General features: G+C 59.8%; 2 protein-coding genes and 1 long non-coding RNA gene across 7 annotated transcripts; 1 reads left to right on the top strand and 2 right to left on the bottom strand.

Annotated features, from left to right (window-relative positions):
• Positions 1–41: 41 nt before the first annotated feature.
• Positions 42–20,659, bottom strand: RNF115 (ring finger protein 115). 3 transcript variants are annotated; one of them, XM_087771997.1, is made up of 11 exons: positions 20,547–20,659; positions 19,984–20,165; positions 18,838–19,065; positions 8,962–9,020; positions 7,783–7,834; positions 4,983–5,194; positions 4,392–4,463; positions 4,135–4,207; positions 2,437–2,530; positions 1,112–1,227; positions 42–974 (listed from the first exon to the last, which is right to left on the bottom strand). In XM_087771997.1, exons 3-11 carry the CDS (start codon positions 18,928–18,930, stop codon positions 843–845), a joined length of 903 nt encoding a protein of 300 aa, XP_087628123.1. In that variant the 5' UTR covers positions 18,931–19,065; positions 19,984–20,165; positions 20,547–20,659; the 3' UTR covers positions 42–842. The 3 variants fall into 3 exon arrangements, with proteins under 3 accessions (XP_087628123.1, XP_087628122.1, XP_087628121.1); XM_087771996.1 differs by lacking the exons at positions 19,984–20,165; positions 20,547–20,659 and adding an exon at positions 14,308–14,724 and having other exon boundaries at positions 18,838–18,966; XM_087771995.1 differs by lacking the exons at positions 19,984–20,165; positions 20,547–20,659 and having other exon boundaries at positions 18,838–19,244.
• Positions 19,117–25,577, top strand: POLR3C (RNA polymerase III subunit C). Of its 3 annotated transcripts, XM_087771978.1 has the most exons (15): positions 19,117–19,255; positions 19,873–20,049; positions 20,499–20,754; positions 21,097–21,282; positions 21,417–21,505; positions 21,955–22,059; positions 22,258–22,350; positions 22,523–22,603; positions 22,944–22,995; positions 23,072–23,132; positions 23,205–23,355; positions 23,480–23,581; positions 24,264–24,313; positions 24,398–24,547; positions 25,445–25,577. In XM_087771978.1, the coding sequence occupies exons 2-15, from the start codon at positions 19,903–19,905 to the stop codon at positions 25,524–25,526; spliced, it is 1,605 nt and encodes a 534-aa protein (XP_087628104.1). In that variant the 5' UTR covers positions 19,117–19,255; positions 19,873–19,902; the 3' UTR covers positions 25,527–25,577. The 3 variants fall into 3 exon arrangements, with proteins under 3 accessions (XP_087628104.1, XP_087628103.1, XP_087628102.1); XM_087771977.1 differs by lacking the exons at positions 24,264–24,313; positions 24,398–24,547; positions 25,445–25,577 and having other exon boundaries at positions 20,550–20,754; positions 22,944–23,132; positions 23,480–24,227; XM_087771976.1 differs by lacking the exons at positions 24,264–24,313; positions 24,398–24,547; positions 25,445–25,577 and having other exon boundaries at positions 22,944–23,132; positions 23,480–24,227.
• On the bottom strand, positions 21,552–23,638 carry LOC148053815 (uncharacterized). The gene is made up of 4 exons (XR_015707821.1): positions 23,518–23,638; positions 23,074–23,241; positions 22,499–22,585; positions 21,552–21,715 (listed from the first exon to the last, which is right to left on the bottom strand). It is a non-coding gene; the product is annotated as an uncharacterized LOC148053815 (long non-coding RNA).
• Positions 25,578–25,759: the final 182 nt, after the last annotated feature.

The raw sequence follows: 25,759 nt of genomic DNA, 5'->3' as shown, positions 1-25,759 counted from the left end.
AAGGCAGCGAGGGGTCCTAACGACTCACTGGGGGGACGGGGTCGGACAGACCTGGGGCCACAGGGCCAGGAAAAACCCAAACGAACCAAAAAAAAAAAAAAAAAAAAGTCCACGACCAGACAGAAAATGCTGCTTGGTGCATTCCTGTTCCCAGAACCGGGGGCTCCCGCGCGTCCCGAGCGCGCTTCTCTCCGCCAGCACGCCTCGGTCGGGGCTCCGGAGACCCTCAGCGCCTCCATCTTCACCTCTGCCTCTCCCTTGAGAAAACCTGGAACGCTTTTCTAGACACCGTCACTTGAATTCAAGAGAAGGGGGGGGGGGAAAACCAAACCCCAAACCTCCTGGATTCGATTCCACCCACCCGGTTCGAGGGGCAGGGAAAGGGCCCAGAGGAGAGGAGTCAAAAATCTCCTTCCCACCCCCTCCTTCACGACGCGGAGCACCGCAACGGGGACGCCTCCCCCACCTCTCTGCCGGGGGACGCGGAGGAGGCTGCGCCGGAGAGCGCGGGGCCTCCCCAGCCCCCCCCTGCGCCGGCTCTCCCCCGCTTCAGCGCGGCCACGGTGGAAGCAAAGGTTTCACAAGTATAAAATCAAGTCAAATCACTCAAAAGACTGAATTTAGGACTAAAGAGGCGATTCCAATGGAGCCGGGATTCGCTCGGAGATGCTAGTTTACAGTTTCAGGAAAAAGACAGCACTCATCGCAGTAATACCACAGGGTGGGTCCCCTCCCCTGCCCTATATTTCCTGCTACTCTTTTTTTTTTTGTTTGAATTATAATACAATGTACGTCTGTAGTAACGATACTCCGGCCAGAGCCCCCAAGGAAGCCCTCGAGCGTCAGAAAGTCCATCGATCGTGTAGTTGGCTTTCACTGCTAAAGCTGTTACTCGCTGAGGCCTCGGGGTTTTGTGTTTGCCGAGTCGAATCTTCCCCTTTTAGGCTCTTCCTGCACACCGGACACGTGTCGTGCTGCAAGAGAAAGGCGGGGGTTCGGGGGGATGCCGCTGTACCGGGACGGTGCCGGCCCATCAGCCGGGCAGGGCTCGGAGATGCGGCACCTCTCGGAGCCCGAAGGGCCCCGGTCGCCCGCGGGCGCAGGCTCTTACCAGCTCTAACCACGGCACGATGCAGTTGCTGTGGAAGAAGTGATTGCACGGTAACTGCCGAACTTGCTCCGCTACTGTGTAGTCCTCTTTGCACACAGGACACTCCAAACCCGTATCTGGAAGAGACACCGAGAGCAGGGAGGGTGAAGCCGGCAGCTTTGGCTCCCCGGGAACACGACCTCTGGTCTTTACGAGCCAGGGTACGTTCGCGTACAACCTACGGCGGCGTTCACCAGCCAGGTATCAAAGAAATTCCTTACGTTCTCTGCATATGACTGGCAACGAAAAAAATAAATCCAACTACGGGTATTTTAGCTGGGTCCTGCCAAAAATTCCGAACGAGGGCAGTTTGGCGAGGCCAAGGGGGGACGCTCCCATCGCAGGAGCCCAGCAGGCTGCTGCGCCCCATCGACCACGAGAGACGGCAAAAACCCGACCCCTCTTCCTTCGTCCCAAGCCCCAAGGCCAACGCGGACGGCCCAGCCGCAGGGAGACGGCGCTGCCAGCCCCTCTCGGCTGCCAGGCTGCGCGGCCCGAGCTCTGGCAATTCACACAGGCGAGACCGAGCATTACAACATGGAAATTCAGATGCTGCTTGGCTTTTCCCAGACAAGAAGAGGAGACGTGGGTATATAAAAAGCACCAGACAAAAACATCTGTTGTGGAAACGGCTTTTCTAATCAAACAGTTTGTCTTAATGGAGCATTTAAGTTTCCAGTAATAGAGCAGCTCGGAGGGAAAGGGATCCTCTGAGCCGGCTTCGGAGACAGCCTGCTGCAAACAGAGGGAGAAAAATCCCCGGGATGAGCTAATTGCAAAACCATAAATGTTAGGAGAAGCCCACAGGTCTTTGCTGCCAGCGGCACTGCGGGAACCTGCGAGCTGGGCCTGCCGTTCAGCGGGAGCACGGTCAGAGCCTCGCCTCCAGCCCCGCGCCAGCCAGCCTGGAAGGGAAGCAAGCAACGCGCCGAGCCCAGCCCTCCCGGGAGCACAGACAGCAGCACGAAGGGAAGATCTGAGAAGAAGGTAAAGCCATCAGGGGCTCGGGGGGTCAAAACGGCAGCACTTCGGGACTGCGCGCTCTGCGGAACAAAGGGCTTTGCTGATGGCCTGAACCGGCAGAGATCCGAGTCCTTCCAGCCCGAGGCGAGGCTGGAATTCCGGAGGACGGAGCAGCGCTGCCTGCTCCCCTCCCGCGGCAGCCGGGGAGCACAGGGACACAGCAGAGGCTGACCCTTAGCAGAGGGAGCGGGGGAGCCCAGGGCGCGTACGTAAAAGCCTCAGGAGACGAGTGACGTCGGACACTGGCGACCGACTGCACCTACCAACTTGTTCCTGAGTTACTGTCACCGTCGGGAGAGATGAGATCTTCTCCTTGTCGGCCGGAGGTGGTCCCGTGTTTTCCAGCTGCCCCAAGAGCTGCGGAGGAGAAAACGCACTGTGCTCAGGAGCGGACACGGCTTTGCCGCGCAGAGCATCGTCGTGCAAACACGGAGCGCTGGTTTGGACCAGGTCAGGCCCTCCTCCGCAGCAACGCTTCTGGTGTTCAAACCTCACTTTCGTGCCTCCAGTCCTGACAATCCCACTTCTAACACCACTGCCCTCCAGACATTTATCTCCTGCGTCAACAGCTGGGAGACTGAAGGGGCTGGGTGGGAAGGGAGACATTGCCAGAGACACGAGAGAGGGTGCTAAGCTGCTCCTGGAGGATTTTGGACCGAAAGAGAGTCGGTAGAGATGTTTTGAGAAGAGGAAGAGCCTCGTACTGCAGGAACAAGGGAGCCCGAGGCTTGCCCGGGGTGTCAGGAGGAAAGAGGAGACCCCCCAGGGCTACGCCGAGAAGCTGCTTTAGTCGAGTACCACCACCAAACCAAGGAGCAGCCGACCAAAGCCTGTGCTCCTGGGGGTCTGCGTCTCCTGCGTCCGACCTTTAACACGGGCTGAGCTCGAGCTGCGGTGCTGGTGCTGACAGCACCTCTTTCCCAGTGTTATAGTTTCATGACTCATAGGAATTTTATACTGCTAAGACCTAGATTCACCCGGCAATCAGCTCAAACGGGTTCAAGCACGGTCAGGGAGAGCAGAAAAGCATTTGTAGGAGCCTCATTTAACTTTGAGGGCCACATTAAGATGCCTGGGATGACACGAAACCCCGGGATGGGCCGGGCCGCTGCTGCAGCCCCAGCAGAGCGCCGAGCAGAGCCGCGTACCCAGCCCGAACCCGAACTGCGACACCAACCCCACTGCAGTGCGCTTGCCGGGGCTTGCTCGGCTCTGCTGGGCGTGGGGTGGGAGGGGGAAGGTGCTGTCTCCGAGCGGCCATGTGGGCTGCAGACTCATTTTAGGAAGCAGTGAGTAAGGCGGGCGAGACGGGTGTGCGACGCAGCCTGGGAAGCCGGGGGCTACTCATGAATGGCAGCAGATGGCTTTGCCAGGCGCGTTCGGGAGGTGTCAGCACGACAACAGCAGCCAAATTAGCTCTCAGTAGAGCATCTGTCTGCTCTTCCCATCCCAGTGATGCCAACACCCTGGACGAGACGGTTTGTGGATGGAGGCTGGACACTCCCAATGCTCAAAGGAGCCAGACAATGCTTCCAGGGAACGGGAGCGGACCCGGCTCATTCCTCCACAAACCACAGGGGGAAATGGCTCACGGCTGCAAATTGCTGAATTTGGTGAGAGATCCGGGGCTGACGCCGGAGATTTTAAGCTTTGGCCTCCGCTGAGCCTGTCTCAAGGCACCTGCAAGCCTTGCACCACGCGGGAGCCGACAAAGAGGTGAAGTAAGGTACGGTATTCCCCAGGAATAAGGTCGGACCCCTGCTCCTAGGCCCTCTGAAGATGCAGGGCACAGCCAGACACCAACGGTCTGTTCCTGGTCCTCACCCGAAAGCCAGGGCTCGCCTCCAGCAGCGGGACTGACCACAGGGGAGCACAAAAATTCAAAAATTGACAGGCACAGATCGAAGCCCAGGCCAGCCAGCTTGGGACCTTCTCCACCCAGGCACATACGAGGGTCTTACCTGGGTGACAATAGCGTCAAGGCCGCTCTGTCCCCACGCGTAGTCCCCAGGATTCGAGTGCAGCATCCCACTCCTGCAGACGGGAGCAGAGGGTCAAGGAACGCGTTTCACTCACCCCAAACCAGCCCCGAGGTTTGCACGATCCTCCCAGGGAGGCCGTGCCAGGGCGATGGAGCTCCTGGGCACCAAACCACGGCTGTTTACTGGTGCGGACAGCTGTGATCAAAGCCGTGGTCTAAACCATGCTCGCTACTCACCAGGAAAAAGGGTGTTGTGAGCCAGGAATCGCTGAGTTTGCAAAAAACCCTGCAAAGATCTGCTGTATTATTCTAAAGAGGGAGGAATCGAAAGAGAAAAAAAAAAAGAACAAGGTGAGCAAACAAATACAGGGCAGCAGCAACAGTTTAGCAAGAACGGGCAGCAAAACACGAAATACTGCTCTGATCGATCGTAGCCATGTTGTTGCAAGACTCAGGCCTAGGTAAATCCCTCTGCAGAAGGGCGAGCCCTGAGAGAGAGGCACAGCACGAAGGAGCAAGGGATGCTAACTCATCAGTGTGGGAAGGCTGGGAGAGGAAATGACTGAGCTTCCCGAGCACTGACTTGTTTCCTTGTGGTGAGGGTTGGCACCCTTACAGGCAAAACCCACCTTTCCCACCACACAGCTTCGATTCGTGCCGAGGGGGACAAAGGCTACAGCATCTGATGTGAAAACTTGCGTTTTCGGGGTCCAAGGGCCACCTACCGTAAGTGCTAGGATCCCATTTTGTCAGGTTTCTCCCCAAGATCCCACATTTTTCCACTGATGGGGGAGGGAGACGCTTCCAGGGGGTAATTTAGGCACTTACCCTTCGATAGCAGGAGACCTGTCGGGGCGCGAGCTGCCCCGGGATCTGTACCTCCGCGTCATGGGCAATCGCGGGGGTCGGCTTGGTCCCCAGAGGTCGGCGTGGGCTTGGTGGCCCCTCTCGTTGTCCCTGCTGTCTTGATCCAGTGAGCTGCTACTCAGAAAGGGTCTGAAGTCAGGAAAGAACATTGTGTGGTCCAAATGGTCCCAAAGCTGGGGGCAGAAAAGGGGAGACACAAACCACACACAGCTCCGTCACTAATCCCGGTGACTCCGCTGCCAACACGGAGGCAGGGAAGTCCACCTCGACAGAAGCAATTGAGCAAATTCATACGGTTACCATGGCTCCCAGAAAAAAGTCTGGCAAAAACGCTTAATTATAGCCCAAACTGATCAGATGTACCACCCCCGGGAAGACCAACACGTCAGCTCTTTCCTGCTGCGTACCGATCCCGACACCATGTATTTTGTTAAGCCACCCAGGGCACCGCGAGGGCTGGGAGTTGAGGGGAGGTAACGCCGGGCGCCCAGGCCCCACATCCACGGGCTCACCGAGTGCTCCGGGCCCTCACAGCCGCGGGTGGCAAAGGGATGTGGCAAAAACCCCCGAAGCACGGCCCCCAGAAGGAGGGTTTGCGTCTCTGGTTGTCCCCTCTGGTTCAGCGTGCCCGACACGGCAGAACAGAGCAGCACGAAGCGGCTGATAACGAACGGTCTTGCAGACGTAACATGGTTTTGTGGGGTCCGTCCACAGACGTAAAGCCGTCTCCTGGCCCTGAAGCAGATCTACCTGCTGCTGGTGGTGCAAACACCCTCCTACTCCTCGAGCAAGTCAAATTGCCAGCCCTGAGCCTGCCCAAGGGGGAGCAGGGACACAAACCGAGAGCTGCCGGGGGTCACCAGTGGGTCTCTGCAGAGCTCCTGGCTACGCTCCCCACTGCGGGCTGCCAGCCTGCAGAGAAACCGGGGGGTGCTCAGCCGCCCTCACCTGCAAAACCCATCTGGCTTTATTCCTTCTGCAATTCAGATCGCCCACGGATTAAAGTAAGAGCTGAGGGGGGCACTGAAGACTTACGATGTGGGTTTATGAAAAAATAAAATCCATAGGACATGACAAACCAAGGAGTGTCAGCCAAGAAACCCTCCGTGGGCCACGTGGGAGCAAGCTGCTGCTCACGCTCGATATGCCCGGGCCAGGCTCCGCGCTGCAAAAGGGATACTGGAAAGAGCAGCGCCCTCGGATTTACTGCGGGAATTAAATGCTACAGAGCGTAACACGGGGGCTGTTCTCTTCTTATTTGTACGAGACCCTCATCATGCCTTATGACACGATCAGAGCGGCTTAATTTCTGTTTCACACCGAATTAGCTCGCTTCACAAGTCTCTTACGTTGCCTGGTATTGGAGGAAAGGGAGAAGTCAAGTTTATGACCTGTTCTCTGAATTAATACCCTGCAGACAGAGTTTTGCTTGTTCTCCTGCTGGTTGTGATCAAGATACAGCTCTGCCTGCCTGCCGCCACACTGCTGAGAGACGACTTTCATTTATTATTAATCCTAAAAGCCATTTAAATTTACATAGCGCCTTTCATGGAGAGGCATCCCAAAGCTCTTTGTAAACCGACGCGAGGGCTATAAGACGAGATCACTTTATCTCGCTGAAACACGGGCATTTCTGGGACACGGTGCTGGGGAGGAGCAATAGGAAGGCAACAGTTTTGTTCCAGAGACAAATGGATCCAGCTGAAGAGGAGAGGCAAACCAGCCGTACGTGGGGAACGTGGAAGCAAACAGGAGGGATCCAGATCCGAAACACAAAGCTGTAGAGGAATTTCAGCTATTTGGTGACCCTGTTTCTGGCATCGAACCGAGGGGCTTTGCTGCAGCACGCAAAGGGGGGCTCAGCAACACCACAGACCCCCAAATCTGCCCAGGGATGACCTTGGCCGACGAGCTGCGACTCAAGACATCAGGCAGCTCTCCTGGCAGGGCCGAGGAACAGTTAAAACTCCTCACTAACGAATAACCTGATCTCTGAGCAAGGTCTGCTGGCAGAGGAGACGCGCAGAAATTTTATTTCCATCTGTTTTACACAGCTGAGCTGAACTCCTGAAGGGCAACAGAGCCCCGAGGAAGGGAGCTGCGATTGGAGCCTAAAGCCGCCCTTCCTTCCCTGGGGCCTGGGAGCGGAGCTGCCGCCGCAGCCAGGAGCCCAGGGTGACTCAGGCGAGGCCGCAGCACGAGTTCAGGGCGCGTATTCACACGGAGCTCGACTCAGGCTGCCGGCACGTGCCCGGCTGTTTGAGACTTTAGGTAACGGGGTAAGAAAAGACGCTGCCAGCCCTCGCTGCCCAACACCCCCTGCTCCGAGATCCACGCAACTGAATTAGGAGACGTGGATTTTGTTCCAAGTTTGGACTTTTTAGACAGCTGCGTTTCTGGTAAAACTCGGAGCAGCAATGAGCAGGGAGGGAAGGGCGGTCAGGCAACACCCTCCCTGGCTGGCCGAGGGTCACCGACACACGTCCCAGCATCTGCCAGCACCACGGGCCGGGGTGTCTTTCTAGCACCCTTCTTTTCCTGCCCTGCCCAGTGAGCAAACCTCTGGCAGGTCTCAACCCCGGCAATGTCAACAGTCTCCTCAAAATTTGCCAAGTTCCTGAAAACTCTCAGGAAGATCAGCTGTCCTTTTTGCAAGGCAGTAAGCGAAGATGCCTTCACGTACTGCAACCAGAGCCAAGACTGCAAACCTCTTCATGGCTATGGTTAAAAAACCAAAATAAGGCAAGACAGCAAAACTCACCTCTGCGAGCTGTGTGGATGGGCTGTCGTCTATGCCGCTGCCATCTAGAAAACTGGAGAAAAACAGGCAAGTGAGGGCAGGTCAGGCCTCCCGAAATCAGCTCCCCTTCTGGGGCTAAACACAGACGGGAGCTGATGTGAGCGAGACAGTCTCCGTGTGGTCCGAGAGAGAAAGGGACGAGCAAACAGAGCCTGCCTCTGTGCACACCGCGGACTCATCCCCAGGGACAGAAAAGGACTATGAAAATTGAAAGGCTTGTTCGTGTGCCAGCACACTATGCACAACCTGGCTGTGGAAGAAACCCGGTTTCTAACTATCCGGACTCTGAAGAGCCTCCTAAGAGGAGGCATTTGAGCTGGAGCATCGTCATTCTGCAAACGGGATCATGTGCCGAGTGCCCCAGAGGAGCCCTCCCGTCTTGCCCTAAGCGATGGGCATACGCCTATATTTAAGAAGAGGACGTAGTGTGACATTAAGTCACCTCCCCGGTGACACCCAGCCCCAGATTCCCGCTGTGGCAAGTCTCGGATAGCAAAGGTTCACGTAATCGCTGCTGCCCTTTCATCTCGCCTACCCCCAACCCAAATAAAGCCGTTTTCTCAGGAATCGCTCAAGACCGAACATAGCAAGCGGTGAAGAGGCACCGTTTTGGATCCCTAATTTGCAGGCAGCGTGTTCTGCTGGGTGACCAACCAAATCCTAGAGAGAAAAGGTATTGCCTTCTCTCCTGGCCTGAGCCGCAAGATTGATGAGGGGGTCAGCAGACTGAGCTGGGCCAACAGAGGAAAAAAGAAAGGTACTGTAGGTCACTGAGATTCAAGCTCGATTCCTAGAAAAATAACGCTTTTTGCTCTCATAGACCAAAGAAACAGGCGTCAAAAACCTGTAAGCGCTTTTGTTCACCGGGCCTTGTGCAGCCTTGATTCACAACTCCCATCTTCTTGGATGTCTTCCCCAAGCCCCTGCACTCGGCTCTAGCATGAGACCGATGGCCACTTGTCTTTTCGGTCCCAGCCCCTATTAAGTCCAAATTCACACTAATATATAAGCTTTTCTTTTGCATTCCTTATTTTGGCCTCGTTATCCACAGTTTTTAGAGGCTTTACACCAGGCATCTCATGAACCCAGAAGAAATGTAAGCGTGTGGTAAAACAAGCGGTGGATCGGTGCGTACGTTACCTGGAATCATCTGTGACTTCTTCGATAAAGCCAGATTCACATCTCGGGCAAGTGTACTCCTGTAGAGACAGAGGAAACTGGTTTTAGCCACCAAGCACTTAGCTTGCGATTTCAGGGAAAAGACAGAGCCCCAAAGGTTACGCGCCAGGAGTCTCATACGGATTCCTGAGCTCCACCTCCCTGCAAAGGCACTCTGGAAGACCGGCGTTTCGGTTTCATTAAGAGGATTTCAAAACCCGGTGGTTACAGCAGATATTAACAACCTCAACTGACAACTGCAGAACAGAAAACCACCCTTATCAAGATCACGCAAGGTTAGTGGCGCGCCAAAGAAAAATAAATTCAAAAAACCAACACACCTACAGCCTCAAGCCTGTCCAGATAACGACATTTCAGAAGGGAGCCGTTTACAAGGCTGCTGCAAAGCGCCAGGACAAGGCCAGTTCCCAGCCCCGGTGACGGAAAGCAAGTCACTTCAATTAAACTGGTGTCGGAAAGCCGACGAGCTGCTGGTAACACAGCTCCGACGGGGAGCTGGATTTGCTGCCGCTCGCACCGCGGGGAAGACGGCTCTCGCAGGGAACTTACAGAGACGCTCTGCAATTATCAGAGTCGGAGCATAAATAGTTTTTACTTTTTTTCCCCCCCAAGCCATGTTCATAAACGGGGACTCCATAGATAAGCCGGGCTCGCCAGCTATTTGTCACCGATACCGGCTCTGCCCGCTGCTCCGTCCTCCGAGAACGCCGCTCCTTTACCGAGCGAATGCTTTGGGCTGCCGAGGAGGGAAGGCCCGAAGCCATCATCCAGCCTCCCCACCTCCGGCTCTCCTGAAAACCAGCCGAAGGGGAAAAATTCAGATCTCCCCCGCGCTTCCTCGCCCCCCACGGCGTTATGGAGCAGGGACACCCCTGCCCAGGGGCAAACACGGACACAGGGAACATCAGCCAGGGCTTGCACCAGCAGGGAAAGGGAAGAGTCCGTCCTCACGACTGCATCGGCACAGCGACACTCGTTTGCCAGCTGTTTACCCCCCAGGAGAAACGAAAGGAGAGCACCCTTGCCATCCTTCACCTGGGATAAGGGCACATCCAGCTGCGCGACCCCGCGGCGATCCTGGCTTCGGTGCCGGGGAACGGAAGAGCCGCTCGCAGGGAACCACGGAGGCAGCAGTGGGGGAGACTCCTTTAGAGGAGAAGTCTTCTCCGTTTTCATCGCAAGAGCGCTCGTTTTGTCCCAGAGCTGTGGATCTGCTTCAATTTAGCGCAAAACGTTGCCAAAACCAAAGAGCACCCCCAGGTCCCCCCTCCCCAGCCCGTCCCGCTGCGGGGCGGCGGAGCCAGCGCGCTCCCAAACCCTGCTCTGGGCAGTGATTTTCCAACCCACGATTTGCAGGATCTCCGTCCAAAAATAAAGCCTCCCGAGAAGAGTCTTGCTTTCCTTACGCACGCTTCCCAGACCACAGATAAAAACCCTACCAGCAGCCTGCGAACCACAGCCTCGAGCCCTTGGCATCAAATCCTGCTACCTGGACCCGGAGCGTGACAAGAAGAGGAAGAAAAGACAAGACACCCAAGCCAGCGGCACACCGGTTGCTCCATACGGCCCAGCTCCTCCTTGAACTCCCAACGCCGCACCCAGCTCCGGGCCCGATCGAATTCCCGGCGCGGCGTTACCAGAGCTGGGGCGCAGGTGAGATCTCCCAGCCCTGTAACACAACGCCTTTGCGGAGGCGGCTCCAAATTCACCGACGTCTTTTTTTGCTCTCCTGAAACGCCAGCTTCGTCTCCCCATCCCCTGTCACCGTACGGCTCCGCATCTTTTTCCCACTAAATCCGTGTTTCCCTGGGAATGGCACATATGCCCTCGAGACACCTCAATTAATCTCATTTTGCTTTTTTCCTCCGAAGCAAAGCATTAGCTGGCAATATTTACCAGGTGCTGCGCTTACGCAGGGGCACCTCGCTCACCAGCTGGAGCGGCTTCGGAGATGGAGACGAGGGCGGCGGGGAGCTGCCCGCAGCAGCTTCGCTCCCAAAACATTTGTGACACCCCAGCCCGCGATGGGAGAGGCCGAGCACAGGCTTGCACAAAAGCCCATTTAGGCAGCCGAACATGTGGGATGTTTTCAAAAGAGCTCCAGCCTTGGATATAATGGGAACTGATGGGCAACGAGCTCTTCGAAAGAAAAAAGAAAAAAGAAAAAATCTGTCTGGGGCTTTCGGCTTTACATCCGTGAATCGCAAGGCTAACGAGGATGGATGCGCGCGTTTGAAAGAGGAACGCCGTCGCTCGGTTCTGTGTAGGAGCAAATTGCGGGGCTGAATGCCGCCGTGGCGAGCGAGGCCGGCTGCGCAGCCGGGAAGGCGGCGGGGTACGGCACGGACCCACCTCTGAACAAAAATTACAATACAGGGGGAAAAAAGGGAAAGGCTCTGCAAAACGCGGGGTACTCACAGGCATCCCTCTTCAGAGACGTTGGCTCTGAGCTGCAAATTAGAAGCGAGGAGCAGTGAAAGCCTGGCATTTCTTAAAAGTAATGAATACGTACCGAATCAAAAGCTAGGCACTAAAATACTGGGGTCAGGAAGCTCATTTCATCCTATACCGCCTCATTTCATCCTATACCGCCTCATTTCATCCTATACCGCCAGGCTGCAGAACGATACCGAACCAGGAGGATCCTCTGTGCTGCCTAAAAATCCTTCACTTAATTCATTTCCAGCATTTTCCCCGTCAAAACGACCACGTTGGAAAGATATTTCTTTTTTTTTCCCCCCCTCTAAACTTAGCAGCAGGCCGTGCCATCGGGGACGCTGCAGGTCTGATGCGTTTCTGGAAGCTTTTGAATGTTTCTTTTTATGTTATAAACTGTATGGAAATTACCAGCATCTTGCCCAGAAGCTCGAATGTATAGTCAGAGCAGGAAGAGAGATAAAAATGGCATTTGGGATAAATAGCAACAGGGGGGAGGGAGAAGGGAAACCAGAAGAGAGGACGGGCGGTGGGTGGGATACTGCAGAGCCATCGCAGGCAGAGAGCGGCACGAGCCCTTCGGCTTACCTTCCCGCTGCCTGCGAGAGGTTTGGGGAGGCATCGGACAGCCCCGGTCTCTGCCGGAGCCCGCACAGAAAGAGCGCGATGGGCGCCCCGCGTCCGGAGAACTGCCACCGCCACCGTTTCGCTGAGCACGGGGACCTCATTGCCCAAGCAGGATCCAGCCGCGGCGCAAAGAAAGAGACTTTCCAGGGAGGAATGACAGCATCCTATCGCTCCGTCTTCCCTTCAGCCTGGTGGTCTGTGTTTCCCAGAAGGAAAATAAAAGAAAATCCCACCAGGAGCCCTCGCTGCCTGCGGCTCTGCCCGACGGGAGCCCGTTGTGCCCTGCTCACGAGAGACACGTGCTGGCTAGCTAGCCAGAGGCAAGCCGCCAGTTGATTCCCTAAGCAGCCGGGACTGGGTGGCACATACACGTCTAGCCTAAGCGCGTCTGTCGGGAGCGATGTTGCTAGATTTGATCCTACGCCGGGGCAGAAAGGACGGACTAGAAGGTTTTTCAGCCACCCAGGTGGTTCCCAAGCACCCCTTCACCCCCAAAACAGAGGGAAAGATGCAAATGCAATTCCAGTTAAGAAGCAAGCAAAGGTGTGTGGAGCAAACCAGTCTAAGTTTTGAGGTCCCCGCAGAAAACTGAATTTAAAGAGCACAAAGCAGCAGGAAAAGCGACGCGCGGGTTGCTTTGCTCCATCCACAGTGCCATTCGGGCTGAGCGGGCAAAGCGAGGCACATGGCCAGAGCTGGCAGAGGCACCTTCGCCCTGTTCATCGTCCCACCTGGACGCACAGCAAGCCAGGAACCACCAGCTCCTGCCGTCAGCGCCGCCTCCCGCTCAGGGGACACCACGCTGCCCAAACGCCAAGCCACACGGCGCCCTGTGCCATACTGACGAGGCCATCGCTGCGCGGCACGTCCCTTCCGCAGCCCAGCCTGTCCTGCCGGCTCAGCCCTCCGTTGCGGCACTTTTGGCACCGTCAGCATCTTCCTGGCTGAGGCATCGAACCCGAGCAGCTCCCAGCGGCCGAGGGCCCGCAGGTAACGGTGTCAGTTCGTCACCCTCACCCGCAAGGCGGGACTCAAACCGTCCCCTTCTCGTGTTCTCCTGGCTATTCCAGGCACCGGCAACTTGGAGAGGAGACATCAAAGCAAGCTCCCTGACCAGCAAGGCGCGGGCTCCAACGAGGGAGAGAGAATAAGGCGAGCTGAGAAGTTTTCCCTGACTCTTGCTCCATCCAGCAGCTTTGCACACTTCTACTTTGGTCGCTTGTCCTCCCCTTGATGGCCAGGAGCCCGTCCCACAGCTCTAACCCTGCACTTAACTACCTTCCCCTCTCTTCACCAGGCAGCTACGGGCAGGATAACTCAGCTCCGCCGCCCCAGGCTTGGGCTGACTCATTTGTCTTCCCTGAATTAAAAATCCCTCCTGTAATCCCCACAGCTGCAACATTTACTCCTCGTCTTTAAGTACCGGGCAACAGCACTCTGTACTGTCCAAACCGGCTTCACCCAAGGGGCAGCTGCTCCTTGCACTAAATAAACTCTATGGTTTATATTTGATGTGCGTAAAAAGAGAGAGACCCAGAGGACTGACCCCAGTTCAACACTTCAGAGCCACACGACCAAGTCGCAGCTCACTGAGGCTGAGCCGCACACGCCTGAACCCTCCGTTAGCAAGAGACGGCTCTTACATTCGCGCGTGAAGAAGCAGCAGCAGAATAACCCCACGGCGTCTCTTCCCTGGCAGGATGCTGGAGCGCTCACAGGCTCCTGATCTCTCCCATCGCGCTGGCATGGGAACCAGGACCGTGTCACCCTTGCAGCTCATCAGCTTCTCCCCGGGTCCCCACTCCTCGAGGCAGCTCATCACCTCCACGTGTATTTTTACCGCCTGAGGACTTTCCTCACGCTACGCATCGGCCGTGGAGGCTGCGGCCAGAGGCTGTCGGGAAGCCAGAAGCATAAAGCATCTTTAAAAAGTCACTAGGTGAATTCCTGGAGGATTGTGATCCTTCAACCCAACAGCGCAGGTACGGTCTCCAGCTCAGCTTCAGCACGGGGAGGTCGAGAAGACAGACTGCGCAGTAACCCATCGTTTTCCACCACCTCGTCCCTAATCCCTGCCCTAGTCCCTCTCGGAAAGAAGATCCAGGGCTCAAATGACACAAGGCAGCTAATTTTATGCAACTTGTGCGGTTTTTTTTTTTTAAAAAACATTTTGCCAAGAGAAGACAAAGCAGTTGTCACACCGGACAGCAGGTGACATCAAGCGCTCTGGGACATCCCCCTTACCTGCTCGCTCCCGTACAAGGCACGCGCCGTCTCCTCTGCCCCAAGACCTGACCTCAGAACTTGCTGCTTCGTCGTCTTCCCCCCGGCGCAAGGACAGGGCCCTCGGCGAGACGCAGGCACACTCTTCGCTATAAATATTGTGTTGTCACCAGCGTTGCAGACGGGGACCATCGCATCCTAACCTTGGCTCCGTTTCGGCATCGCCACGCGGTTTCTCAGCTGATTCAAGCATTTCTTTGAGCTGCGCCGAGCACGAGGGAAACTCCATCACCGAAACGCCGGACGCTGGGGCAGCAGCTTTTAACCGTGCGCGGCAGCGGACAGACGGTCTCATCCTCGGCGTTCATCCAGAGCTCTTCAAGGTAAGGAAGCGAGAACAGCTCCTCTCCTGGCTCGCTCCCAGCTGAGACCGCCCGGCTTCACACCGGCAAAGGAGAAGGGGGGTCAGGCCATTTTGGCGAGGACAGAAGCCCAGCAGGGATGAAACCAGCCGGCCACGGCAGGGACATCGCTCCAGCCTCCTCCCACCGCTTCTGGGGAGAGCGGCACGGGGCCGAAACCAGCACACACGGCAGCAGTCGGCACTGCAGGCGCTGTGGCACCGGGAGAGCTGAAATGCCTGCTCAGCTTTGCCTCTCATCCAGCCACACGTTCTCTCTCTCGGGTTTTTCCTCCCCACTTTAAAATAAAAACAGATCCGCAGGGCTGCAGCCCCATCAGGACGAGCGCCCACAGCGCACAACAAATCGAAACAGCCGGCAGGGGATATCGTCAAACATCAGCCGGCTTCGCAGCATCAAACCAGCGCTGCAGTCCGGCCGCCCGGGCAGCGATCAGCCCCGCGGAGCCCCAGCAAAGCCCCAGCCTCCCATTAACACTGCAGGCTCCTGCCGACACCGAGGCAGCCCCCAACCACCCCGAAAGGGCCGGCGGTGACCCGTCGAGGTGCCGTCCCTGCTCGGGGCACCCACGTTTCAGGGTGTGCAGTCTACACCACCTCTGCCCGCTCCCTGGGAGGCTCCGGCTCACTGCCGAAGCGAGAAGACAGAGCAGCCTCACCGAGGACGATGGCTGCATCTAAACCCAACGTGCTGGGAGCCCTCGCCAGGTCCCAGGGGGTCGGTAGGAAGAACAACCTCCCGGACAGACAAACGATCTGCAGCCAGGGCTTTAGTCTAGGTTGCCATTATCCTGGTGAAAGCAGTTAAAAAAAAAGTGCGCTCAGCATTTGTTTTGTTTTTGGAAAGACAGGGAGAGAAGTTACTTGTCTGGGGTGAGAGAAAGAGAGGTTGGGGGGCGGGATCATGTCCCGGTCCCAACAAACGGATCCAGCTTCTCCCAATTTATCACTTCTGGTTTGCGGATCATCCCCCACGGAGCCAGTACTTGCGCTGCTGGGGGTAAACTGAGGCACGGGGAGAGAGTCACTGCCCCAAAAGAAGTCGGCGGTGGGGTGCACACAGCCAGCGCTTCTCCTGCAAGGCGGGGCAACGGCTACGCAGCCTGGAGGGACGAGGGGAGCCTCCGAGGACCGACCGAAGGGAAGCAGCCGGAGCAGCTCCCGAGGTCACCCCACCGCAACCGCGGGCAGAGCGGCCCCGCGGCCACGTCCTCCCCACGGCCAGGGGTCCAGGCGTCACCTCTACGCCGACTTGTCCCCACGTCATGGGGACGGCACCGACCCAACGCAGCGGCTGGTCGGGCCACACTCCTCAAAGCACGTCTGGGCGCCGAGTAAAGATTGCAAAAGCCTCTGCAAGTCAAGTGGACCGGCCAGGGAAGGGCGTAAGGAAGGTCTGGCTGTGTTTTCCTTCAAAGGGATGATGTGAGGAACAGGTTTGAGGACAACTGACGGCAAGCCACGTCCCCAGCAGGTCACTGGGAACCTGTCCGTCCCCGTCCCCACCCCAGGGCCAGGCCAGAAGACCGGAGATCTCAAAAGAGAAAAAAAAATCTTCGTTACTGTGGCAGGCACAAGCTCCCAAGAGATGTTTTCATAAAGCCCAGACTGTGACAACCTGCATTTCTAGACCCACCAAAAGCTCTACGATCCTTCTCCCTACCGAAATCCAGCCGTCTCCGGAGGGGAATGAGAGCGGAGCCCAGCGGGAGAGGCAAAACAACAGCCTCCAACGAGGCCTCAACCCTGAGCTGGGTTTCTGGGTGCTCTTGAAATAGAAACTGGAGCAAGACACACCGGGAGAGCTGGGCAAGCCATCCTCCAGGCAGAGGATGCGGCGACCTCTTTAGTGCCCACGCAAAGCAGAAGGGACTTCGGTCCGCCCGGGCTCCCGATTTAGAAGCGAAGGAAACCGCTCGCGGCACGCCAGATCCGAGGAAAGGAAAAACCAGCCGAGGTTTGATGTAAAGGTGTTTCATGGAGCAGGCCTGGAATTTTACTCCTAGGTCGAGCAAGAAAGATTACTGAGGCATTGGGAAAGCCTGAGGCTTGGGGACGGACGGGGTTTGAGCAGGTTTGGGGCAGTAACTCTTTTAACAAAGTAGATTTTGAAACACTGGAGGGTAAAGCGCTGAAGTCAGCAACAGATGGAAATGGTGTAAAAAGAGAGCGGAGCAAAATTTGGGAGACAAGAGGGAAGAGAAGCACCCGAAGGTGAAGCTACCGGCTGCAGAGAAAAGGAGCTGGGATGGATCTGGATGCAGATATCCGACTTCCATCCCGTCAGATGAGGATCAGCCTCGGGGGCTGCTCGTGCCCGCAGAAGCCCCTGCCGGAGGCCGTGCCGGGGCCCCTCGCCCGGGCTGCGTGCAGGCGCTTTCGGAGCCTGTGTGCCCCCCTCTTGCCACCAAGGGGCCACGTCGCTCCATCTGCCTGGATTTTACAGAAATCAGGGAAGGGGGCTCAGCACCCGAGGGGTCTGCGCGTGGCCTCGCTCCTGTCTTAGCGACAGAGAAGGAGAGGGAGGGCTCTGACACCCTCAGACAGTAAAGGAGCAGAGAAAACCCCCAACTGACATCTCAGAAATGAACTTTTTGGGTTAATGCAGCTGGTAACTCCCTGCCTGCAGACCCCGGGGTGCCTGCAGGTGACAGGAGATACGGTTCCTGACCTGCAGCAGAGCAAGGACAGCTCAGGAATCGGGCTCAGATGTAGATGCAGCCCGTGGGTAACGGCTGCTGGGACGTCTCCCCTCCATCCGACGCTGTCTGCATCCCCCCAGTCCCCCCAGTCCTGCCCCTTTCCCTTCCCAGGCTGGGCACTGGGATTATCCCCACCGCCATAGGGAACAGGAGCATCAGCTGGGTCCTGCCCCCTCTCCCCCAGTGTCCCCCACCCTCAGCAATCACGGACCAAACCTTCCACCCCCAAAACCCCAAAAACAGAGCGGGGGGGGGGGATACGGAGGTCACACCAGCCCAGCCCCGCTTCCAGCTGCCTTGCTGAGGGATTTGTCACCTCCCTGCTCGCCCCTGCGGGGCTGGGGGTGCCGGGCTCCCCAGATACAGGGGGCTCAGTCCCACCGGGCTGGGGCTTGAGCTCCCCGCTCCTCCTCGCCAACGAAGACCCCCTCACGGGCTCGGTTAGGGGGTGCAAGCAGGGGTCACCCCTGGGAGGGGGCCACATTCAGCCCCCCCACCTGCCTTCTGCAGGAACATCGGCGCTTCCCAGAAGGATCGGAGGACTCACCCTCTCCTACAGCCCTAGAGGGGTTGGGGTGCGGGTCAGCCTGGCCTCAGACCTTTGGGGGGGGCCAGCGCTCTCCACAGCCAGCAGGGCTGGGGGGGCACCTTGCCCCCGCAGGGTTCAGCAGGATTTGGGGGCTCACCCCTTTCTAGAGGACCTGGGGTGCGGGGGGGTCACCTTTAACCACTGGCTTTCTGGAGAACAGCCCCTTCCCTGTGGGATTTTGGGGGTCACCCCTTCCCTGCAGGCTTCGGGAAAGTCTGGGGGTACCACACCAGCCTCCAAGGCTTCGCAGGGTGGCCCTGTTTCAGGGGGGACCCCTTCCCCACAGGATGGGGAGGTCAGCAAGGGGGCTTGGGGGGGTCACTCCTGTCCGTGGGGTTTGAAGGGGACACCCCTTCCCCACAGGGCTTGGGGGGGGGATGGGGGGGGGTCACCCCTGTCTGTGGGGTTTGAAGGGGACACCCCTTCCCCACAGGGCTCGGGGAGGGGATGGGGGGGGGGTCACCCCTGTCTGTGGGGTTTGAAGGGGACACCCCTTCCCCACAGGGCTCGGGGAGGGGATGGGGGGGGGGGTCACCCCTGTCTGTGGGGTTTGAAGGGGACACCCCTTCCCCACAGGGCTCGGGGAGGGGATGGGGGGGGGGTGTCACCCCCCTGCAGGGCTTGGGGGGGTCATAACCCCCCCAGGCTGAGCCCCGGGCAGGGGCACCCCCCCACAAGGGGAGATCTGTTGGGGGGAACGGGGCCGAGCCCCGAGCCCCCGGGGCCGAGCCCGGCCCGCCCCCGCCTCGGGCGGGGGGAAACCGGCGCTGGGAGGCCTCAGCCTCGGCGCCCCCCTCCCCACGCCCTCCCCCGCTGCAGCCCCGGCCCCCGGCGCTTACCGGCAGCTTGGGGCTGACCTCTCCCTTGCAGCTGTGGCAGAAGAAGCGGTGCTGGGAGACGGCGGCCGCCGCCGCCGCCGAGGCCTCCGCCATCTTCTCTCTCCCCCGCCTCCGCCGGCTCCCTGCCGTCAGTCCTCCGCCGAGGCAGAGAGGCCGCGGTCCGCCGGGTAGAGCGTCGGCGGAACGACCCGCTAGCCTCAAGCTTCCGGTTCGCTCGTCTGCTCCGGACTGAGCAGCGAGGGAGTGTGGGTAGAGCGTCACCTCGGCCCGACGAGACGACGCGGGCAGAGCATCGCCCGGCCCGGTCCTCCAGAGCGGCCAACGAGGCGCGGCCGTACCCAGCGCCACCGGAAGTAGAGGGCGGAGAACCGGAAGTGCCCGTTGCCATGGTGGCCACATGGGCCTAGGCCGGGCCTGGGTGAGTGAGGGCCTGGCGGGTCCCCTCCGAGCGGGCTGCGGACCCCGGGAGGGGACGCGGGGACCCCGGCCCCTCTGACAGGACCCCGGCCCTCTGTGGGGGCCATCCCGCCTGGGAGGGGGACACGAGGACCCTGACCCCTCTGACATGGCTGCCGCTTGGGTGGCGGGGACCTATGGCCAAGGCCGCCTCAGACAGGGCTGCCATCCCCGGGGAGGGGACGCGGGACAGGACCCCAGCTCTCTGTGGGGGCCATCCAGCCTGGGAGAGGACACAGGGACCCTGCGGACAGGGCTGCCATCCCCCTTGGGACAGGGACACGGGGACCCCGGCCCCTCTGGCATGGCTGCCCTTTGGGTGGCGGGAACCTATGGACCCAGGCCTCTCCTCAGAGAGGGCTGCCATCCCCAGGGAGGGACACAGGGACCAGCCGTGTGCCTGACCATCCGTCCCCTCCACATCTCACCCCCGCCACAGCGCCAGGGGCCGGTTTCACTCAAGACTTGGTCTCCCTGGGTACATCCATCTCGGGACGGAGCACAGACGGGTTTCTCCGGGCGCCCCCCGCCATCCCGTCCCCCCAAACCAGCCGTAATAACATCCGCGCTCTTCCCCAGCACCGCCGGGGGGTTTGATCTGCCGTCGAGATGACTCAGGCGGAAATAAAGCTGTGTTCCCTCCTGCTGCAAGAACACTTCGGGGAGATCGTGGAGAAGATCGGGACTTACCTTATCAGGACGGGCACCCAGCCGCTGCGGATGATCGTCAGCGACACGGGGCTGTTGCTGGATCAGGTACGTCCCAAACCCGCGTCGGCTTCGGCTTGGGCGCGTTCGATAACGCAGCCTGGAGCGCTCCCATCTCAGCCCGAGCTGTCAGCCAGCACCGAAGGAGGAACTGGAGGGAAAACCTTGAGAAGGACAAACGAGCCCTTTGGCGCTTATAAAAAACATAAATCGTGTGGGTTTTCTCAAGCGGGAGAGGTGGTTCATTATCTCGCTTAAGAAGTGGTCTGGGAAGGAGGAGAGCGTAACTCTGACGTCTCCGTAGGGAGCAAAGGCAGGGAATAGAGGCCAGAGAGATGGGGGTGATGCGCAGGGGACAAGATGGTGACGCAGACACCGGGGAGGGTCACAGCGGGGGGAAAATGGTGGCTGCGCGTGGAGGAAATGCTCCGTGAAGGGGGGTGAGCGCAGCGCGGGCTTCGCTGTCGCGTAACCGAGCCCCGCTCTGCCTCGGGCAGGTTAAGAAAGCCCTTTGCGTCCTCATCCAACACAACCTGGTGACGTACCAGCTGCAGAAGCGAGGTTTCGTGGAGTACGAGGCCCAGTGCAAGCGGGTCCTGAGGATCCTCCGCTACCCGCGTTACATCTACACCGCCAAGACCCTCTACAACGACACGGGGGAGCTCATCGTGGAGGAGCTGCTCCTCAACGGCAAGATGACGATGAGCGCGGTGGTGAGGAAGGTGGCGGACAGGCTGACTGAAACCATGGAAGGTGAGAATCTCCTCTTCCTAAAAAAGGGGATCTGGGAGCGGGAGGAGGCGCAGCGGCTGCCGGAGGCCGGTTTTGCTCGGTGAATGCGGTACCAGACGCTCTGTGGCCTGCGTTACAGCAGAAAGCAGCCCTTGAACTTGGGAGAAGGAGCCACCCAAAGTGGTCCCGCTGCCAGAGGGGTTATAAATGCCCCCAAACCAGGCCCCCTACCCCAAAACGGCCTCCGAGCAGCCTGTTCCTAGCGGTTCTCTGGGGACCACAGCATCACCTCGTCCTCCAGAGCCGCAGGAGCGAGCCGGGGCTGGCAGAGCTTGACGCCGCCGTCTCCGTCCTCTGCCCTAGACGGGAAGACCATGGATTACGCTGACGTCTCCAACACGTTTGTGCGCCTGGCGGACACGCACTTTGTGCAGAGGTGTCCGCTGGTCCCCGAAACCCCCGAGAACCCCGATGCGCCGCCTCCCCCCGCGCCCGCGTTGGTGATCAACGAGAAGGACATGTACGTCGTGCCCAGGCTCAACCTCGTAGGTGAGAAGCCCCTCGGGGTAACCCCAGGCGCTACCCGCTGGCGAGCAGGGCGCTGGGGGAGCGCGCGGCCACACGCTGTTCACCCGAGACCGTGGCAGTGGTTTTTAAAAGCAAACGCCATCTTTGTTTGACAGGGAAAGGGAAGCGGAGACGGTCGTGCGACGAGGAGGAGAACGGGGAACACAAGGCTAAAAAGCAGAAGCAAGATGGAGAAAGCTCGGAGGTATGGGGGACGCTGAAGGAACGTCGCCCTCGGCTGTAAATCAGAGCCGGGGCTGCGGCACAGGGGAAAGGTGGAGGCAGCTGCCTGCCCCCCGCATGTGACCGTTGCTGGGGACGCTCCTCTGTCCCTGTCCTGCCGAGGGCTGAGCTCCTTCCTCCTCCTCTGAGCTTACGGGCTCGAGGGATCCAGCGTCTTCCCAAACACGTTCTCCTGGGGAAACCAAATGAGCAGTTTTTGTGGCCCCTCTCCCTCCGTTTTTGTGGCCCCTCTCCCTCCGTTTTTGTGGCCCCTCTCCCTCCGTTTTTGTGGCCCCTCTCCCTCAGTTTTTGCAGCTCCTCTCCCTCAGTTTTGTCTCATCCCCCTCAGTTTTTGCATCTCATCTTCCCCAGTTTTGTGGCCCCTTTCCTTCAGCTTTTGCAGCTCCTCTCTCTCCCACCGTCCCCCCACAGCCTCTGCCCGACGACGGCATTTACTGGCAAGTCAACATCGACCGGTTCCACCAGCATTTTCGAGACCAGGGGATCGTCAGTGCCGTGGCCAACCGCATGGATCAGGTTGGTGGAAGCGCCCCGAACCGTCCCGCGGTTGCTCTCCACGTCAGGGGGGAGCTGGATGGTTGTGGGCCCGGCGGGGAGGGTTTAAACCCCGCTCCGGGGCGGGCAGGGGCGGCCCAGGCGCGGTTGCTGCTGCGGGAAGAGCTCGGGACAGAGGCTCTCCCCCACTCAGGGCCGTTTCCTTCCCCCCCAAACCAGACCAGCAGCGAAATAGTGCGGACGATGCTGCGGATGAGCGAAGTCACCACGTCCTCCAACGCGCCGTACACCCAGCCCCTCTCTTCCAACGAGGTCGGTTCCCGCCCCCGAGACGTCAGGGTGCAGGGCACGGCTCCGGCACCGGGCTTGGCTCCGGCACCGGGCTTGGCTCCGGCAGGAAAACTCTGTAAAGCACCTGCAGATTTCAAAAAGCTGCTTATTGCGTTTCACCCCCGCTTACGTTCTGCCTGGTTTCCTCCCGTAGATATTCAGATCCCTTCCGGCCGGATACAACATCGCGAAGCAGGTTTTGGACCAGTACCTCACCCTGCTAGCAGACGACCCGGTAAGAACCGCGTCGTTATCCGTGCCGCCCGAACGCGAGAAGGGGGCTGCGTAAAGAAGTCAAACGCGGCTCCGCGGCGGCTGCTCGCCGCGCTCCCTGCACCCCCAGCCTGGGCCGCGCCCTGGGGAGATCTCGGGCCGAGGGAAAACCGCTTTGCTACTGATGTTTTAAAGAAATTGGAAGTGTTAAAAAATATGGGCGATGTTCTTAGGCCGTTAAGGTCAGAGGTGGTGGTTTTTTTTTCATAAAATCTATGTATTACTTTTTACAATCAAGATTTTAAGACAATCGGGATTTTTGTTACTTTGGGATGTGCTGAGCTTTCTGTCTTTTCTCGTAGCTCGAGTTTGTGGGTAAATCCGGGGACAGCGGCGGGGGCATGTACACTGTCAGTATCCTTTGGGGTAAACCACCCGCCCCCCGTGCTCCCGCGCGCCGGTGTTGGCCCTTGACCTTGATCTTGTACAGACCTTCACAAGGCCCTGGCGTCTCTGGCGACGGCAACGCTGGAGTCCATCGTGGAGGAGAGGTAAAACGGCGATTGAAGGCTTCCGGACCCTTTCTCGCTTCCATCCGCTGATTATTTTCCTCTCCCGCCCAGGTTTGGCTCCCGCTGCGCCCGGATATTCCGCTTGCTCCTGCGGAAGAAGCATTTGGAGCAGAAGCAGGTGGAGGATTTCGCCATGATCCCGGCCAAGGAAGCCAAGGACATGCTCTACAAAATGCTGTCGGAGAATTTCGTGTCCCTGCAGGTGAGCGAGGCAGGGGGCGCGTGGACAGGGACCGAGGCCTGGGGGCTGGACGTGTGTCCCCGAGGCTGTGTCGCTCGCTGCGGCGCCGCGCGGTGAAGGCCCCCCCTGCTCTCGCCCACGGTAGGAGATTCCCAAGACTCCGGACCACGCCCCGTCCCGCACCTTCTACCTCTACACCGTGAACGTCCTCTCCTCCGCGCGGATGCTGCTGCACCGGTGCTACAAGGTACGTCCCCGTCACCGCCATGGACGCTCCCGGTGACCCGCCGGTGGCTCTGCCTGGTCCCCGAAGCCGCTGGCACCTGCCTGGTCCCTGCCGGGTCCCCATCTGGGCTCCAGCCACACCAAGGTTCCCAAGCCGGGGGGAATCCAGGACCCACAGCGTGCGCCTGCGCCGGGCGGTGGAGCCTGGTGGCTCCCCACCACCACCATCAGGCGCGGTTCTCCTCCACCACCATCAGGCGTGGCTGGTGTCCTTCACCACCACCACACGTGGTTCTCCGCTGCCACCACATGTAGTTGTTCTCCTCCACCACCACCACGCGTGGTTGTTCTCCTTCACCACCACCACCACGCGTGGTTGTTCTCCTTCACCACCACCACCAGGCGTGGTTGTTCTCCTTCACTGCCACCACCACGTGTGGTTGTTCTCCTTCACCACCACCACCACATGTGGTTCTCCACCACCGCCACGCGTGGTTCTCCATCACTGCCACCACCACCAGGCGTGGTTCTCCACCACCACCAAGATGCGTGGTTCTTCACCACCACACGTGGTTGTTCTCCACCCCGGGGCCTCTCCTGGATGGTGCCACCGGGGGTGGCAGCAGCAACGTCCCCGTTGCGCCACCCGTTCCGGCTTTGCTGCCGGCGTCTCCCCCTGCCCCGCTTCTCTTTCCTCTTCCCAGAGCGTGGCCAACCTGATGGAGCGGCGCCAGTTTGAGACCAAGGAGAACAAGTGAGGCTGGGGCTCGGGCGGCTGGCGGAAGGGCGGGGGAGGCGGGGGTTGCAGCCGCCGTTTGCTGGTCGCTCACCTCCCCAGGAGGCTGCTGGAGAAGTCGCAGCGGGTGGAAGCCATCCTGGCGTCCATGCAGGCCACCGGCGCCGAGGAGGCGCAGCTGCAGGAGATCGAGGAGATGATCACGGCCCCCGAGCGCCAGCAGCTGGAGAACCTCAAACGCAACGTCAACAAGTGAGCGCCGGCCGGCGGGACGGGATGGGAGCGGGACGGGGACGGGATGGGGACGGGGACGGGATGGGGATGGGAGCGGGATGGGATGGGAGCGGGACGGGGACGGGATGGGGATGGGAGCGGGACGGGATGGGAGCGGGACGGGGACGGGATGGGAGCGGGACGGGGACGGGATGGGAGCGGGACGGGGACGGGATGGGGATGGGAGCGGGACGGGATGGGAGCGGGACGGGGACGGGATGGGGACGGGATGGGGATGGGAGCGGGACGGGATGGGAGCGGGACGGGGACGGGATGGGGATGGGAGCGGGACGGGATGGGAGCGGGACGGGGACGGGATGGGAGCGGGACGGGGACGGGATGGGGATGGGAGCGGGACGGGATGGGAGCGGGACGGGGACGGGACGGGGATGGGAGCGGGACAGGACGGGGACGGGACGGGGATGGGAGCGGGACGGGATGGGAGCGGGACGGGGACGGGACGGGGATGGGAGCGGGACGGGATGGGAGCGGGACGGGGACGGGACGGGGACAGGATGGGGATGGGGATGGGGATGGGAACGGGACAGGAGCGGGACGGGGATGGGCACGGGGATGGGGACGGGACGGGGACGGGAACGGGGATGGGGATGGGGACGGGGATGGGGACGGGGACAGGGATGGGGACGGGGATGGGATGAGGACGAGGACGGGGACGGGATGGGGATGGGGATGGGATGAGGACGGGGACGGGGATGGGATGAGGACGAGGACGGGGACGGGATGGGGATGGGGATGGGATGAGGACGGGGACAGGGATGGGGACGGGATGGGGATGGGATGGGGATGGGGACGGGGATGGGACGGGAGCGGGCTGGGGACGCCGGCAGCCTTCCCACCGCACCGTCTGCCCCCCAGGATCGACGCCAGCGAGAACCAGGTGGACGAGACCATCTTTGTGCTGGAGTCCTTCATCGAGAGCACCGTGAAGAGGCCCTGAGGGGGCCCGGGCCCGGGCCCGGGGGTGGGGACACGGACGGGGCCGGGGGGGCGCCGCGTCGGCCCGTGGCGCTGTCGCCGTTGGGGAAAATAAAAGCCGAAGCCGCCGCTGCCGCCCGAGTGCCCGGGGGGGGGGGGGGGGGGGGGGGGGGGGGGCGCGCCGGTGGCTCCGTTCCTCCCGGGAGCGGGCGGGGCCCCGGCGGCCGCCGGCAGGGGGCGCTGTCGCCGCCCAGC

This window comes from Nipponia nippon, unplaced genomic scaffold, assembly GCF_047370975.1.
Source record: "Nipponia nippon isolate SJK-2023a ecotype South Korea unplaced genomic scaffold, ASM4737097v1 scaffold_36, whole genome shotgun sequence".
Lineage (NCBI taxonomy): Eukaryota > Metazoa > Chordata > Aves > Pelecaniformes > Threskiornithidae > Nipponia > Nipponia nippon.
This window is presented reverse-complemented; position numbering and strand designations above follow the sequence as displayed.

Coding starts and splice junctions, on each gene's coding strand:
- POLR3C (XM_087771976.1), top strand. CDS start 19,903: ATGACTCAGGCGGAAATAAAGCTGTGTTCCCTCCTGCTGCAAGAACAC. Junction 20,755..21,096: donor GCTGACTGAAACCATGGAAG/GTGAGAATCTCC, acceptor CCTCTGCCCTAG/ACGGGAAGACCATGGATTAC. Junction 23,356..23,479: donor AGAATTTCGTGTCCCTGCAG/GTGAGCGAGGCA, acceptor CGCCCACGGTAG/GAGATTCCCAAGACTCCGGA.
- RNF115 (XM_087771995.1), bottom strand. CDS start 19,236: ATGTGGCCACCATGGCAACGGGCACTTCCGGTTCTCCGCCCTCTACTT. Junction 7,835..8,961: donor GAAGTCACAGATGATTCCAG/GTAACGTACGCA, acceptor GTTTTTCTCCAG/TTTTCTAGATGGCAGCGGCA. Junction 4,464..4,982: donor AGGTCTCCTGCTATCGAAGG/GTAAGTGCCTAA, acceptor CTCCCTCTTTAG/AATAATACAGCAGATCTTTG.